The sequence below is a fragment of the Nicotiana tomentosiformis genome, chromosome 9, assembly GCF_000390325.3.
Source record: "Nicotiana tomentosiformis chromosome 9, ASM39032v3, whole genome shotgun sequence".
NCBI classification, from domain to species: Eukaryota; Viridiplantae; Streptophyta; class Magnoliopsida; order Solanales; family Solanaceae; genus Nicotiana; species Nicotiana tomentosiformis.
In genome coordinates, this window is record NC_090820.1 from 2,603,867 (window position 1) to 2,621,696 (window position 17,830).

The 17,830-nt window shown below is 35.0% G+C and overlaps 3 protein-coding genes across 5 annotated transcripts; 1 reads left to right on the plus strand and 2 right to left on the minus strand.

Annotated features, from left to right (window-relative positions):
• Nucleotides 1-2,968: 2,968 nt before the first annotated feature.
• Nucleotides 2,969-6,867, plus strand: LOC104121478 (geraniol 8-hydroxylase-like). 3 transcript variants are annotated; one of them, XM_070186056.1, is made up of 5 exons: nt 2,969-3,564; nt 3,787-4,071; nt 4,803-5,084; nt 5,431-5,800; nt 6,571-6,867. In XM_070186056.1, the coding sequence occupies exons 1-4, from the start codon at nt 2,977-2,979 to the stop codon at nt 5,755-5,757; spliced, it is 1,482 nt and encodes a 493-aa protein (XP_070042157.1). In that variant the 5' UTR covers nt 2,969-2,976; the 3' UTR covers nt 5,758-5,800; nt 6,571-6,867. The 3 variants fall into 3 exon arrangements, with proteins under 3 accessions (XP_070042157.1, XP_009631781.3, XP_018622182.2); XM_009633486.4 differs by lacking the exon at nt 6,571-6,867 and having other exon boundaries at nt 5,431-6,054; XM_018766666.3 differs by lacking the exon at nt 6,571-6,867 and having other exon boundaries at nt 2,969-3,417; nt 5,431-6,054.
• On the minus strand, nt 6,309-9,714 carry LOC104121477 (auxin-induced protein PCNT115-like). The gene is made up of 6 exons (XM_009633485.4): nt 9,255-9,714; nt 8,324-8,524; nt 7,511-7,683; nt 7,310-7,412; nt 6,962-7,112; nt 6,309-6,760 (listed from the first exon to the last, which is right to left on the minus strand). The coding sequence occupies exons 1-6, from the start codon at nt 9,507-9,509 to the stop codon at nt 6,573-6,575; spliced, it is 1,071 nt and encodes a 356-aa protein (XP_009631780.1). The 5' UTR covers nt 9,510-9,714; the 3' UTR covers nt 6,309-6,572.
• A 412-nt stretch (nt 9,715-10,126) lies between these two features.
• Nucleotides 10,127-13,267, minus strand: LOC104121475 (auxin-induced protein PCNT115-like). The gene is made up of 5 exons (XM_009633484.4): nt 12,991-13,267; nt 11,477-11,677; nt 11,003-11,175; nt 10,813-10,915; nt 10,127-10,637 (listed from the first exon to the last, which is right to left on the minus strand). The coding sequence occupies exons 1-5, from the start codon at nt 13,213-13,215 to the stop codon at nt 10,299-10,301; spliced, it is 1,041 nt and encodes a 346-aa protein (XP_009631779.1). The 5' UTR covers nt 13,216-13,267; the 3' UTR covers nt 10,127-10,298.
• Between the last annotated feature and the right edge of the window lie 4,563 nt (nt 13,268-17,830).

The window sequence follows — 17,830 nt, forward strand, 5'->3', positions numbered from 1 at the left end:
CATTTGGTGCTGATCGAAGAATATGCCCTGGCTTGCCATTAGCATTAAGAATGGTTCAAGTAATGTTGGGTTCACTCTTGAATTCCTTCAATTGGAAGCTTGAAGGTGGCATTGAGGCACAAGAATTAGACATGGAGGAGAAATTTGGTATAACCTTAGCCAAAGCTTATCCTTTGCGAGCTATCCCATCCCCTAACCTTAGTACCTAATTTGAAGGGTCATTAACATAATAGTCATAACAAAGGTGGGAAAATAAAGTAGTAGCATCGTAATTACAACCAAATTTAGATAAAACATCGGCCACACGTGTAAGGTTTCATACAATAGGCTATTGTGGTCCGGCATTTCCACAGACCCCGCGCATACACCGAACTGCCTTTTTATCGGCTACAATGTTAGCTTTTTTGAAGATGTGTTGCACATATGTAGTCCTCCAAAACCATTAAGCAATGACCTGCATTTAGCAAGGATAAACAAATAGCATTTCTTTTTTATTAATATGTATATACTTGCATCGCCGATAATGATCTTTTTTTTTTATTTTTAGAATTTGATAACTTGATCGATCCACTTACTTCTATTTTGTCAATATCAATAATCATTGTCGGAATGATGGTTCTTATTTATAATTATGAATAGGAAATAATTAATTAAGAATTCAAAACTTTTTCATGAAGTACTAGACAGGACTATATATGTAATCCTCACTATTAGAAATTGATCTCATTAAATAAGGAGAATGAAAATCAGAAGAGGGGATTGTTGTGCAATATCAGTTCCCTCATAAATTTAGCAACGTTAAAATTTATGGTTTTTAATAATTTAGCTAGCTTTGATAACCTTAGTGCTCAAAATAGCACTACTTGGTCGCGTTTAGCTGCTACTGTCTCTACTAGGAATGATGCCAATGGGATATCTACTTTCTGTAATATGACAGTAAATTTCACATGTAGTAATTAATTTTGAGGATGTAACATAAAAGTTATTTTTTTTATTTTTTGCTATATAAAACTCATTCAATTTTGAGTTTGTAATACAAAAATTATTTTTTTATTTTTTGTCACATAAAAATCATTCAATTTTGGCCAAGTTAAGTAAAAAGCAAATATTACCTAAATTTTTATATTTTATACTGAAAATATTACATGACATTCCAAAATAGCTAGTTAGCTTAATAAAATATATTAAATATAATAAATTAATTTTATAGAAAATAGGACATAGCATGATCTTTGTAACACTGATATTTTTTGTGGTTTATGAAATTAAATTTATCTTCGAATTTTGATTTCGGTGTAATACGGCTATCTAGTTATAAATAAAATCCTCCATTTTACCAACTCCACATTTCTTGCCTTGTTTTTTTCTTCTTCTTTTTTTCTTTCAATTTATTGTGTTGCAATAACTAGGAAACAAACAAACAGGTTAACATCCAGCCAATCGTGTTTAATTTTGTTTTGGTTGCTACGCATTATTCAAGATGCTTGGATTTTCCTTTTTTTTTTTTCAACTGCGGACTTTGTGCTAGGGGCGGAGCTAAGTAGAGGGAGTGGAATAGGGATTCAATTGAATTTTTTTCTATCGAAAAATTATACTGTATTAATCAGGTACAAAATGACTTTCGTGGCGCAATTTTTCAACGACTTACCTGGTCTGATCCTTTACTTTACTTTCGTGGTAATTTACTTTCAAAGGCACGTTGCAATGATTTAATTTCTTGCCTAACTGATAGATAAGTAAGACACTAATAAGTATTTTACAATTAGAAATTATATGCCACATACAATAAGAAAAAAAGAAAGAAAAAAGCAAGGTGATGTGAACTCATTGATTAAATATTCAACATCTTCTGCTGCAAAGAAAATTCGTCGTTCAAATAAAATAAAAGTCGGTCGAAAATTTGTGGTGTTTGGACCCTTCATTTAGTGATGTGTTTGAATTTTCTAGTTTGGCAAGCCACAAGGAGAGCCGGAGCTACATTTCTGTTTAGGGTTCGGTCATTAATTTTATATTTGTGTTAAAAAATTTATTTAATGTGTATATTAATTTATTCATAACCTAGTAAGTTGCCTTTTCCATAATCAAGAACCTATAAACTAAAATCCTAGCTCCATCTTTGACGACAAACGTCCACTTCCTTATGTAATAATTATAACAAAAAAAAACTCATAATTTTTTCACAAGTGGGGTGTTGGGAGGGTATGATGTACACAGCTTTACCCCTACTCTAAAATGACAGAAAAAGTATTTTCGATAAACCCTTGACTGAAGAACGGATGGACGAAGTAATGATAATAAGGAGAAACAATAACAAGATAAAACTAAAACCGAAGCCAAGAAAGCAGTTAAAACTTTAGGAATGAACTTCCTTAGGTAATGAACTTCCTAATTTACGGGGGCAAAACATATATAAAGCAAGTAGAGTATTGCATAACTCTTACAATAGAGTTTGAAGGAGAGTGAGTAGGAGATGATTATGGATTGTGGCAATATTTTAAAGCTTTTTGGACAAATGTCTTAGCCATTCTAAAAGACTATGTTAAGTGGCAAACCAAGTGTAAAAAGTGACAAATCCTCTGCCACGTTTTTGCCGTGCAATTATAAAGTTTCATGCAATTATAACTATAAATAGCCACTATTGGTTATACAATTCTCCACTAGACACAAAAAAACTCTTTCTTCTTAGCTTTCTTCCCTTTCTCGCCTAGCTTCTCTTATTTCCAATTTTATTTATAAATTTCCTTTGTCCTTATTCTCTTTTCAATCTTGTTGGATTATTGTAATATAAATATTTTGTTGATTTCTTTATCCTCTAAATAAAATAGAGATAAGTTTGTTTAATCCTAAAAAAATATTTTACACTGCTGAAATAGTTTCTTAGGACAGTGCCCAGCACAACTCAAGCTAATTTGTGTATCTACTTACAAAGAATATTATTGCAATGTTATGGTAATTTCCCCGTTGTTATTTACCTACATGGATTACTTTACACTTGTGTTTGGATCAATTTTTGCTTGCGTTTTTCTTCTTTTTCTATCAAAAAGAAACAAAAAGCTTCCACCAGGACCAATACAACTGCCAATAATAGGAAATTTATTTCATTTATTAGGTGCAAAACCTCATATATCACTAGCCAATCTTGCCAAAATCTATGGTCCAATTATGAGTTTAAAACTTGGCCAAATAACCACAATTGTCATCTCTTCTTCAACCATGGCAAAACAAGTCCTTCAAAAACAAGACCAAGCATTTTCCAATAGATTTATCCCTAATGCACTTCAAGCACACAACCATTCCAAATTCTCAGTGACGTGGCTCCCTGTTAGTCCGACGTGGCGAACCCTTCGACGAATCTTGAACTCCAACATCCTCTCACTCACTAAACTTGATTCAAATCAACACTTAAGATCTCAAAAGGTACAACAACTAGTTGATTATGTTGCAAAATGTAGTCAAGAAGGTGAAGTTGTGATCGTTGGCAAAGCTGCTTTCAAGACTTCTCTCAATTTGTTGTCCAATATCCTTTTCTCTAAGGACTTGGTTGACCCTTTTTTGGATTCCAAGGTAGAGCTGAAAAATGTTATTATGACGCCCGGAGCCTAGTTCCCGCTATGCGTTGTACGCAGCCTTACCATCCATTTCTGCAAGAGGCTATTTCCACTGCTTAAACCCGTGACCTCCTGATTACATGGCAACAACTTTACTAGTTACGCCAGGGCTCCCCTTCTTTTTGTGTACTAAACATTGCATAATTGTTTGTGACCCTTTTGTTTTTTGGATTCACAGGTAGAGTTGAAGGACGTGATTTGGAACATCGTGGCCGAGGCTGGGAAGCCTAACCTAGTGGATTTTTTTCCCATACTTGAAAACATTGATCCTCAACGAATTAGGCGTAACATGGACATTCATTTCGGTAAGTTGTTTGTGCTTTTCGATGGTTTGATCAATGAGCGATTGGAGGAAAAGAGAAGGAATAACAGTGAAAAGAATGATGTTTTGGAAGTGTTTCTCAAAATTAGAGAAGAAAATTCGGAAGAAATCGATCAGAATCACATCAATTCCTTGCTCCTGGTTTGTGCTTCTCTTTTATCATCAGCTTTATTTTTACTATCGTGGTATTATTACTGGTTATTGTTATTGTTTGTCCATCTTTTTCGGTCTCTTACGATGCTAATATTATTTTTTTCTCGCTTCTGTTGCTGAGGGTATTTCGGAAATAGCTTCTTTACTCCTACGGATAGGGGTAAGGTTTGCGTACAATCTACTCTCTCAGACCCCACTTGTAAGGTTTTACTGGGTTGTTGTTGTCGTTTTATTTTTACTACCATAGTTCAATACATCTTTTTGAATTTAACATAATACGATATATTAAAAAACTACAATCTCATTTTACGTAAATAAACAACAACAACAACAAACCCATTATATTCCCACAAATTGGGTCTGCAGAGGGTAGTGTGTATGCAGGTCTTACCCCTACCTTTTGAAAGTCGAGAGACTGTTTCCAATAACAATCTTTTCTACATACTAGAACAAAATTCTATGTTTTAATAATTCAACGATACACTAAAGGGCAGGTTAGGGGAAGGATCGAAACACAAGGGTCTATTGTACACACCATTACCCTGTATTTTTACAAGAGGCTGTTTCCACGGTTCGAATACGTGACCTTCTCGTCACATGGCAACAACTTTACCGGTGTTTCAATAATTCAGATGATACACTAACTAATTAATACAAAAGAAATATTCTTACTAGGCTCGCATTGGTATATTTGATGGGATTTACAAAAAATATTTCAGGACATATTTATTGGCGGTACTGATACGACGACAAGTACAGTGGAATGGGCAATGGCAGAAATACTTAGACAACCTGAGATTAGGAAGAAAGTCCAAGCTGAGCTTGCACAAGTCGTTGGAAAAGGAAAACCAATAGAAGAAGATGATGTTTCTCGACTCCCCTACTTGCAGTGTATTGTCAAAGAAACCTTAAGAATGCACCCACCAGTTCCATTCTTACTCCCACGCAAAGGGGAGCAAGATGTTGAATTGTGTGATTACATCATCCCGAAGGGCTCACAGGTAAGGTTTTCAAATGGGCGGGTTAAAATGGGTTGAATCGATAAATGGATTGGGTCAAAAGTTGATAACACAAGCTTTTATTTTGTTTATCATGACTACATTTAACTAACCAAAAGCGAAAAACTTCTTTTTTTCAATGTGTTGATAAGTTTCCTTATCGGTCAATTTGGGCTACATAGGTTGTCCTAGTTGGTCGACTGTCCGAATTGACCAAATTATAGAGGGCTAACTAGGGTTATGCCCAAATAAACCCGCCAATTAATATATGCCCAGTCAAACTATCCAGATTTGGACGAGTTGGATAAGTTATATTTTCTTGTGATAAATTTGACACCCCTACTCACAGGTACTGGTTAATGTGTGGGCAATTGGTCGAGATTCAGCTTTGTGGGAGGAGCCACTAGTGTTTAAACCCGAGAGGTTCTGGAGTTCAGAATTGGATGTGCGAGGCAAAGATTTTGAATTGATTCCATTTGGTGCTGGTCGACGAATATGCCCTGGCTTACCTCTGGCTGCGTTGAGAATGGTTCCGGTAATGGTGGGTTCACTCTTGAATTCCTTTAATTGGAAACTTGAAGAAGGCATTAATCCAGAAGAACTAGACATGGAGGAGAAGTTTGGTATCACTTTAGCCAAAGCCTGTCCTTTGCGAGCTATCACATCTCCTATTTGATAGTACATAGGATCAGGGAGCGGAGCTACAATGGTAGCTACAGGTTAGCTTTGGCTCAAACTCTGTATCTGTTTTAAAAATTCCACTTGATATGTACTATAATAATTTATCTGGAACTAGTATGCTGTCTTTTTTTAGAATCCAGAACTCATAAACTCAAAATCCTAGATTCGCATATCCATAGGATATATTCAAGTTTTGTACTTTCATTTAGTGAATTGCAATTTTCTTTAAAAGAATAAGGGAATAAGAAAATAAAAAGATTATATGGTGATGAAAAAGAGGAGATTTTGGTGTAATAGTTGTTTTCTCTTATATATGAAGAAGTTCTGTATTGAAAGGACTTAGTTTAAAAAATATAACAAGCATTTACTGAACATGAAACTTCGTTGTTTGGACGTACATTATCATGTACAGTCAGACCTCTCTATAACAGAATCCCTATATAATAGTCATTCACTATAAAATCCGAGTTATTCTCGAAACCGAATATTATATTATGTTATAATATATGTCCTCTATAACAGCATTTTACTACAGCAGTCAAAATATTTTGCAACAAACGAGGTTGTTATAGAGAGGTTTGATATAAGGTTATTATCAACCCTTAAACATCTCCGACCCCACCTATGTTGTTGTTATTGTTGTTGTATCAACCCTTAAACTTCAAGTTACATGAACATTGATTAATGAACATTCTAGGATGACTCAAAGGTACAAATGAGCCTAGACACTTATTTAAACCATTACAAGTTTACTATTTCCAACAAGAACATGTTTCAAATACATTGTAACGTGGAAAGTGCGCGAAAGTCTTATCTTGTAGCCGTCCAAGTTGACAAGGATGGAGTATCAGAGTTTTTGTGATTTGCACCAGAAGCATCTCTTTCACCTTTGACTGCATTGGCTGAAGCAATGGATTCAAGCTCCGCCATGCCTTCTGTTGTTAATTTAATGGACAGAGCTCCAATGTTCTGGTTGAGGTTTTCGATCTTAGTGGTACCTGGAAGCAGCGGACGTATCATAGTCAGTACTCGGCAGGTTCAACTGAATCTAGTATTTCTAACACGAAGTACATATATGTATTTGAAAAATCATTAATTTTAAAAACATTGAGTGTATAATTTCAAAAGTATAATGGGTTAAGTGTAAGAACATAAAGATTGAACCCGTCAAAATTAGATTCTGAATCGGTATCTGATACCTGGGATGGGGCACACATCATTTCCTTGGTGATGTACCCAAGCCAAGGCTAGTTGAGATGGCGTACATCCCTTCTTCGCTGCCATTTGACAAATTCTCTCGTACAAGATCTTGTTATGCTCAAGATTCTCGGCTTGAAACCTTGGTATATGCTGTAAAATCAATATATGTAGTTAGTTTCTTTTGAAATAGAAACTAACTGCAAATATAGAATTGGCCTTGATTGGTCAAGCATAGAACTTAGAGATTCTAGCTAATACCAGATTTAAAGCTCAAACTTTTGTATTCTTAATATATAAATCTTCTACAGAAGTAAGACATGAAAAAAGCAAATATGGAGGCTGCTAACCTTCCGAAAGTCCTCATTCGACAAATCCTCGAGCAGCTTTGGACCAGATGACAAAAAACCTTTTCCTAAGGGACTGTATGCTACTATTCCAATTCCAAGCTCCCTACAAAATTAAGTTTAATCATTATGAATGCTACATTAACGACTTATAATTAATGGTTTTAGGACACTAAATGAAAATGAACAGGATGCATGTTAAACCTGCAAGTAGGGATTATTTCTTCCTCAACATCTCTTGACCACAGAGACCATTCTAATTGAACTGCTGTTATTGGATGAACTGCATGTGCTCTTCTAATCGTCGATGCTGAAGCCTCGGATAGACCTATATATTTTATTTTACCCTCTTCAACCAGCTTCTTAAGTTCTCCCATCTTTGAAAAAACAAATAGCAAATCTCAAAATAATACAAAATTCAGAACGACAAGTATGTTCGAAAAAGATACAGAAGAAACTGATGCATACTACTGAATAGGATGATGTATCATTTGATTACTTATTATCAGTTCGTCTTGATAAGGAAGGGGAGCATTTGCGTAACTAGTAAAGTTGTTGATCGAGCTGTGGAAACAGCCTCTTGCACAAATGCAGGGTAAGGCTGCGTACAATAGACCCTTATGGTCCGGCCCTTCCCCAGAGACCCCCGCGCATAGCGGGAGCTTAGTGCATCGGGCTGCCCTTTTTTAGTTCGTCTTGATAAGTTTAATTGGAAAAATGAAAGAGAACATCATTTGCAACATTCTGATTATCTTCCTCACAAAATGCCCAAATAACTCTGAGATTTCCAATATTTTCTGTTTGCCAAATGAACCACCAAAAGTCAACTTACTATATCAAGTCAATCATCTTATCCTCTATCACTAAGAGTTTAAGTTATATTCACGATCTTATATGAAATCTTTACACAATAAGGTCACTTATAAGGTTACTACAAATAAATCGCTATGATAGGCACTACTTTATAACCTCGTTATAAAATTGGTGACTAAAACTCGATGGTAAAAGAGGACAAACCGTGATTTCAATTGGCACGCGTGTATCAATCCGATGTTGATAGTACAAATCAATGCAGTCAATATCAAGTCTCTTTAAGCTGGCTTCGCATGCTGCCCTTACATAGGAGGGATCTCCAATTATTTCTATTTTTCCATCTGCAGAACTAATACCAAATTTTGTTGCCAACTCAATTCTTTCTCTCATCCCTTCTTTCAGAGCCTGACATGGTCATAAAATGAACGTTAATCAACAAATCTATAAATCAGTAAATAGACAGATAAATGTTCGTGCTGTTTACAATGATCTTTACAACTCTCTAATCATGTACTTTAGTAGTGTGATCATAAGTCTGAATTGGTTCTTAGCACAAGCTGAAATTCACTAATAGAATGAAACAAAAATACTGGCATTTTTTTTTGTTTCTAATTAACTACAAGTCACAAGTAATCACACTCACTAGGGTACATCATTTCTTGCTTATGTTACACCAAATGAAGATACAAGGATTAAATCATTATGAACAACTTTATTTCTCGCAGATAACTGAAAACCTCAGCTTAAACGCCTTAAATTATGTAACGCAGGAGGATTCAATCGCGAAATTACTCCCCTCTTTTCTAAATTACTCTATGTGTAAGATGCTTTAATTATACTCCGTAAGTAACATATTATTGCCAGGGAAGATTTCCTATCTTGCAATATATACTTTCTTGCGGTTATTTAAAAATCTAAAATTTTTATTTTTACAAAGGGGTCATTGTTCTTGAAACGGACTAAAAACGAAATAGAGTCACATACATTGGAAGAGAGGTACAACTAATGTAGTTACTCATAAAGTGTTCTAAAAAAGTAAACTTCAACCTCGATTTTCTTAAGATTCAAATTAAGACTGTAAAATGGAAAGAACTATGGGAAATAAAGCAGATGCGATTGAAAAGAGGTTACGTGCCTTGCCAATGAGGATTTCATTGGTGTGAGGTCCATATACATCTGAAGTATCGAGGAAAGTGATGCCGATGTTAATGGCATGATGAATGAGCTTGATCATGTCATCTTCAGGTTTCGGCGGTCCATAAAAGGCTGACATGCCCATGCAACCAAGTCCTTGAGCTGACACTTCTAAACCCTGTGATCCCAGCTTCATTCTTGGCACTTTTCTTCCCTCTGAATCCATTGATGTGTTTATGAAAATCTCTCTTTGCATGTTAAAAATAGAGAAACTTGTTGGGGGGGTTGTGTCTGCAGGATGAAGATGCAGAGGTTTATATGAAGCTGTGTAGACAGAAGGCAATTATGGACTAACTTGTAATGTTAAAAAGAGTCAAATAAGTAACATTAGCCAACCATTATGCAAGCACATGAGCAAAACAATATTCAACTTTTGGGGGCTACTGTTAATTTCTCTGTTTTCTTTTCCCTTTGCTTATTCAATAATTGCTGAGATATTCAATTTAGAAAATTCCTGAACTCTCAATCGATGTTAAGATGTTCAGACTGAATTTGACTAGACACGAAGTTTAAAAATAAAGAAAAAAAGACATTTGAAATATAAGCTAAATAAACATGCATCCATAAAATATATCTAGAAACTGCATTCCTTGTCTTGGGCTCTCTTCTTGAAAAATGGACAAAATGACCCAATACTTGTACTAGTAGAAGGTAATAGTAATCGAGGGATCAGTCGAAGGACGCACAACGGCACAACTTTATCCAGACTCGACCCTTATTAAAAACATAAATTCTTGACTTTGTCCAATTAACAAGAAGATTGAATCATACATATATGGTAAAGCAATAATAATTTAGTGTTTTACTCCAAAGTAAAAAGTATGCAAAGCATCTTATTGTTGGAACAATCATAGCGTTACAAGAGGAACAATAGTTTAAAACAGAAAAATTGCAGTTTTTTTCAGCACATACAGCGCGCAATATAGGAACAACTCAACTCAACTCAACAAACAGACCGAGAAACACTAATTCCACAATTGCATCATTATGTAGCCTTCCATGCAGAAAGGAGTGGAGTGTCGGAATCTTTGTAAGTACTCGCGCCAGAACCGTACCTATCACCCTGGACCGCATTAGCTGAAGCAATGGATTCAAGTTCTGTCATATCTTCTGATGTTAATTTTATGGAGAGAGCTCCAATGTTCTGGTTCAAGTTTTCAATTTTAGTGGTGCCCGGAATGGGACACACATCGTTCCCTTGGTGATGTACCCACGCCAAGGCTAGCTGAGACGGAGTGCACCCCTTCTTTGCCGCCATTTGACAAATTCTTTCATATAATATTTTGTTATGCTCAAGATTATCAGCCTGGAACCTTGGGAGATGCTGCAAAATTGAAGATCCATTTAGTCCCTAGCGATATCATCCAAATTAAATAGCTTAGTGATCAAAACCATTTCTTTCCTCAAACAAGTAAATATAGTAGCAACAGAATAGCAGTGTAATTAAACATGAGATCAATATGTTTGAAATCCAAAACAAACATTTAATACAAGCTAACCTTTCGGAAATCTTCATTTGACAAATCCTCAAGCAGCTTTGGACCGGATGACAAAAAGCCCCGTCCTAGTGGACTGTATGCCACAATTCCAATGCCAAGTTCTCTAAACAGTTAAGAGGAATGCGAACATCAGGATTTCATATTTCCATAGACTCCAAACACGAAAAACTAATAGAAAGAAGAAACAAACCTGCAAGTCGGGATTATTTCTTCCTCTACATCTCTGGACCAAAGAGACCATTCTAATTGTACTGCTGTTATTGGATGAACTGCATGTGCTCTTCTAATCGTCGATGCTGACGCCTCGGATAGACCTATATATTTTATTTTACCTTCTTCAACCAGCTTCTTAAGTTCTCCAATCTAGTAAAACAGGAATTCAAAGGAATAAGAAATGATGATCATTATCCGTTTGAACAAAGATATGAAAACATTCAATAATGTAGCACTCAACATAATTGGTGTGCGGCTGAAAATGTATTAGTCTATGCTGCAACACTTGAAAGGCTACTTATACATGTATCGTAGGTACAGACTGCTAAGTTTAAACTCTTTAACTGGTTTATCAAGCTCACAGATGCAAACTATTAGTCGCAAGTACAGTTACACCAAAATGTTCGTAAACTGTGATTTCCAGAGTTATAAATGGCGAGAGAGAACCAACCGTGACTTCAATAGGCACGCGTGTATCAATTCGGTGCTGGTAGTACAAGTCAATGCAGTCAACATCAAGTCGCTTTAAGCTAGCCTCGCATGCTGCCCTTACATAGGCTGGCTCTCCACACACTTTGATCTTTCCAACTGCAAATATAGCTCCAAATTTTGTTGCTAACTCAACGCGTTCTCTCATCCCTCCCTTCAACGCCTGCATAGATACGTATAATTATCAGAACTTAGGTAACTATTCTAGTAGAAATTGTACAAAAATGGATAAATGTTCTCGGTCATACAACAACAACAACAACAACAAACTCGGGATAATCCCATACCTGGGGTCTAAGGAGAGCAGTCGCATATGAAATCATTTTTAAAAAATAAGAAAGTTATGATTTGAAAGTAAGCAGTTGCATATGAAATCTATTACTCACTGCAACTACTACATTACTCTCAGAAAAGCTCTCTCTTTATTTTACTTGTCTGACTTTGTAACAACAAGGCTTTGTATCTTGGACCGGACAAAGGGCAGTCCGGTGAACTAAGCTCCCGCTATGTGCGGGGTTCGGGGAAGGAGCGGATCATAAGGGTCTATTGTACACAATCTTACCCTGCAGTAGTGCAAGAGGCTATTTTCACGAAATGACTCCTTCTCTTTCTCTGTCTCTAAGTTTTTCATTTACTGTCATCTTTATTATTTTACTTCAATTCTAGCTACTAGATTCGTTTTCTTGATCTCGGTAGATTTTAGCACCTAAAGTAATAAGACTTTAAGCATCATTAAGAATGAATTTCTTGCTTGGCACAAACATCAAAATTGGGAATTAGTTATAAGGATAAACTCTGCGTACTAGCACTGATCTCATATGAAACCTTCTACTACCAAGCAGCCAGAACATCCTCTCCCATAACACCCCATAAGATATCCTCCCTTCATTCCAGTTTATGTGACAATATTTCCTTATTAGTTCGTTCCAGAAAACTGATACATTCCTATTTTTTTAAATAATTTAACTTCAAACTTCTTATTTTACTACTTTAACGGCATACATTTATAGTCAAAACATTTAGGTAATATTTAAAATCACAAGTTCCAAAACTTTTTCTTTCTTGGACTACGTGTTCAATCAAACTAAGTTTCATTAAAACTAAGTTTCATTAAAACTATGTTACATAAATTGAAACGGAGAGAGTACAATATTTAAAGAACCATGAACAACATCTCTTGCTAAGGTCCAAAGCAAGAGGCTTAAACATTTGAAAAGTAGCATCAACTCAAAACGGAAAGTTTAAGTCTTTAAGCTTTATGAACTAGCACATTTTGCATAGGTTGCAATTATTCCAGCTCAAACACGAAAACCAAGATATTCTGAAAATAGTACAGTTCAAAACACCAGAAATACCAATCACACAACTCCTTTACCAAAATTAAAAGGAAAAAAAAGTGTACAACACATTCAGCATTAGGTACAACCATCTTACAGCATAAAATAAAATAAAATAAAAGAGGTTAAATAGTAGTACCTTGCCAAGTAGGATTTCATTGGTGTGGGGGCCATACACATCTGAAGTATCAAGAAAGGTGACACCAGAGTTGATGGAATGGTGAATGAGTTGGATCATATCGGATTCGGGTTTGGGCGGCCCATAAAAAGCGGACATGCCCATACAACCAAGTCCTTGAGCTGACACTTCTAGCCCCTGTGAACCCAGTTTAATTCTTGGCACTTTTGTTCCCTCTTTGGCCATTGTTGTGATTTCGGCTAACTTTGCAAATACTTAAGAGATTGACAGATGCTAAATATAGTACTATGTATCTATATATAGATATCCTTGATAGAGCCAATGGATGATGAGGTAGTTGGTTGGTCCTAGAGAGGTGAAAGCTATTTGACTAATGAGTTTGGATTTTGACCAGATACGTCACTAGTGACGTTGTATAGTACTTTGACAACGCAAATATTGTAAGAAAACACGTCACTAGTGACTTTCGTTTTTATATTTAAAAATTATTTAATTTTGGAACTTTAATTCATCTTTAATATCGTGATTTTATAACCACAAATAGTGGTGGAGGTTGTAAAAGCCTAAAAGGCAAAACTTTGTGTGGGCATTAGACATGTATAACTATAAAAGTTTCTCATTAAATGTAAAATTAATAAAATTAAAAATTAAAAATTAAATTATTTTTAAATATAAAAATATGTCATTCTTTTTTTAATTAACTAATAAATAAAATGTGTCATATGAACCGAAACGAAGGAAGTATAACATTGTGTATAATTGAACTTTAATTTGAAAATTTCTGTTAAGATTCTTATCGCTATAAAAGTTTGTCATAAAAGATAAAACAAAAAGTTCAAGATGCATTATATTTAGGCAAAATGGCCTCCGAACCACTTAAACTTGTACCCATTTGCCAGTTCGGTAGATAAACTTATAAATTTTCCATTTGAACACTTGTACTTTACGGAATGAGTATTAATAAACGTCTTTGACCATTGATCATGATTATGTGGCAACGACTTAAATGATGTCGCTCAAATACGTACAAACCATGATACAAACGCGCGTAAATCTAACAGTTTTGATTTTTAAAAAAATATTAAAATCAGAAAAGAAATCAAATTAGAAGGAAAAACTAAAAGAAAAAATTGAAAAGGTGAAAACTCTCACCCACCCCACGCCCTCCATTCTCCTCTTTCACTCATTCATTTTGTTTCTATGTGATTCCCTTCCCCTCCCCTTTCTTTTCCCGTCTCTCCTCCTACTCCCTCTCCTCCCATCTTCAACCACCTTCTAACAAATCTGGCTTGACCACAATTCAAAGAGGAAAATAATGGTTAGAAAAAAATACATAACAAAATTTCAGTTTTGAAAAAATCAATTAATTGGGTGTTGAAGATTGAATATTTTAGAGATGATTTTGAATCTATGTATCAGTGAACTCTCATTTGAGATTGTTGGAAATTTTTTTTCTTCTTTTTACTAATTTGTACGGGAATTTTCAAAAATAATTTTGGAGAAGATAATAGAAGAGAGTTCTTTTTACTGATTCGTCTAGATATTTTGGATTTTACTGATTTTGTCTGTGTTCTTTTTACTTTTTAATTCACTTGGGAGTTTTAGAGTAGAGAAGAATGGTATTCATTATTGATTTGGGGAATTTTAGAATGGATGAGGGTGGTGTTCATGGTGGAAGAAACATGTAGTGATGGTGCTGCCATGGCGAAGAAGAAGAGAAGAAAGGAAAAGGTTTTAATTTTTATTAATAAATTGGTAAAAAGAGATTGGGACCTACAAATTACACATGTCAAACAATAATAGGTTAAGAATATGAAGTGTCAGTTGGGTCATAGCGATTGAGGAATACGCTTAGCTGTAAGTGTTTATTGATATTCTTCCGTCAAGTACAAGTGTTCAAATGAGAAACTTATAAGTTTATCTACCGGGCTTACAAATGGCTACAAGTTTAAGTGGCCCAAAGGCCATTTTGCCTTATTTTTAATTTTAAAGATTATTTTTTTTAAACGGACTAATAAGAAAATAATATTATTCTTTTAAGAATGAATGGAGTATGTTCTATCAAACTATTGTCTTATTTTTCAAGATACACAAAACTACCAACATGACCTGATTATTTATACTATCACTATAACAATTATAAATAATTGTCGGATTTTATATACATTACTCGACATATAAACACACGTAATGTACGTGTCGAGAAACTAGCTACATAAAAAAAGAGTTGCATTGTTTGGTATCCGACTAGTTTTAGGGGTCGTTTCGTTGAGAAATAAGTTATCTTATAATTAATTATCGTGGGATTAGTTATCCCAAAATTATTATTTCATCCTTCCACAGGGATACGAATAATACTACAATCCCGGGATTAGTTATACCATGATTTTATACCAACCAAGTGTGGGATAAACTCATTTCAAATTTAATCCTCGAATTAATTATCCTTATCCTTCATACCAAACGAGCCTTTAGTGCAGGTATTGCACTAGCTTCTATGTTTTGACTACAACACATAATTGCATTCCGAGGAACACAAAACTAATGAAGATTATTAGTCAAGTAGAGGCGGATTTAGCATTTAAAATTTATGGATTCCTTCATCCAACTCAAGTTAATATATTTTAATAATCGAACTAAGGAATAAGTACCGACGATCAATATATATATTTAAAAGAGTAACGAATGCTTAAATACGGCATAAGCATCAATGTTTGGTTCTCTTATAGTTTGACTTTTAGTCATTTGTTTTGTTTTGTTTTTTTTAAAAAAAGAAACAGAAGAAAGCGTATATGTAGGGCCGAGGTGTTTGTAAAGCTTTGTGAAAAAACCGGAAAAACAAAGGAAAAACTTAAATGTCCTTAGGCATTCGAACTCACATCAATGGGCAACAGGAGTGTGCTTAACTTGTGTTCAACATCTTACCTGAGGCTCGCAAGTGGGCATGTCCAGGCCCGGGACCGGTCCGGGACCGCGGGCCAAACGGGCCAAACGGCTAAACGGGCCAGGACCGTTTGGTCCGGTTTTAACGGGTTTGGTCCGGTCTCGTGGGCCGGTCCTATGGTTTGGGCCCCAAAAATAGCCGTTGGCTATTTATGAAACAGCCATTTAACTCCCCAACTTTGTTTTAATCCCAAACTTTTTATAATTATACTTTTCCCCTATTTTCAACTATAAATACCCCATCATTATTTTATTTTTTCTTACAAAATCATCAATCTATCACAATCTCTCTCTAATTTACTTCTATAATTGCTACTATTGCTTACTTTATTGTTACAATTTGTGAAACAATTGTGAAGTTGGTGAATTGAAGTCTTCAACGATAATCAATTTCCAACAAGTTGTTCGTCAATTCGGTAAACTCGTTCCAACTCTTAAGTTTTAATATTATAATTTTGTTTATTTTATTTACTTTGCTTGATTAATTAAGATGGCTTATTCCTTAAAAAATATGTTTAGTAAAAATAAGAAAAAATCGAAGAGTGGTGAATCTAGTGGCCAATATGTTCCTCCTCCACTTCCCCCGGCTCCCCCGACCCAAATATGTTACCCGTCCTACACCTCCTATTCTTGATAGCGATAATAATTTATTATAATTTACCGAGAGTCAATTTTGCCATAATATTGCACCCGGTGAACAATTAAACCATGAATATATGAATGCTCTTTATGGTAATCCAACTATTGATGAAAATGATGATGAAGAAATAGATTCTGATGAAATGCAATCGGATGATGATACACCCACTAGTCCTGCTCCTGAAGTTAACCCAACTAATAATAATCTAGATGATCCCCCGTCTGACCCTCCTATTAGTGCCCCTACTTTTTCTAGACAACCTTCTAAACGGGCAGAAACATCTCTTGTTTGGCAATTTTTTACTCAACTAAGAGAAAAAAATAGGGCTAAGTATAGAACTTGTGGCAAAGAGTTAGTTTTTCAATATGTTGGGGAGTCGGGGGGGGGACAGGAAGTTTGACTAGACACATATTGCTACACCCTCAAGATAAAGCTAAATATTTTCGTATGAAAGCTTTGGCTGAGGGGACAAGTGCACCTAGTCAGGCTGACCTTAGTACCGGGTCAAATCAACTTCAATCGGGAATTAACACTGTTACCGGTGGTATTTTATATTATGATCCAAAAAAAGATCGGAAAGAATTGACAAAAATTGTCATTGTTATGTGCTTACCCTATAGTTTTCCTTCTAACCCCCACTTTGTGCATTATATTAGAAAAATTTATAATCCTACTTATAAAGGTTTTCCTCGCACAACCGTAAAGAGTGATATTTATAAATATAAATATGAATATGAACAATATTTGCGCTATTTATTTACTCATATAAATTATCGTCTTGCTATTACAACTGATATTGGTAGAAGTGGTAATGACTGTGATTACCTTACTGTTACCAGTCATTGGATTGATGAGCATTGGATAATGCAAAAGCGCATTATTGCTTATAGAATAATTAATTCACGTCACACAGGGCAATTTATTTCTAGCTCGATTGCGGATATTTGTAGATATTTTTGCATTCGTGATAAAATAATATCAGTTTCAATGGATAATGCTACTAGTAACACAAATGATGTAGTCTTGCTTACCACTATACTAAGTCCTGTATTTAGTAACATTTTTCATGTTAGATGTATTTGTCATATTTACCATTTAATTGTGGGTGATGGTATGCGAATTTTAAATGTTGAAATTGAAAAGGTTAAAATGGCTCTTAATTGGCTTTTTTATTCAAACCGTAGAAGTAGACTTAGAGAATATTTTAAAAGATGCGATGAATTTGGCCTAAGAGAAAGAAAGGTTCCTAAACCTTGT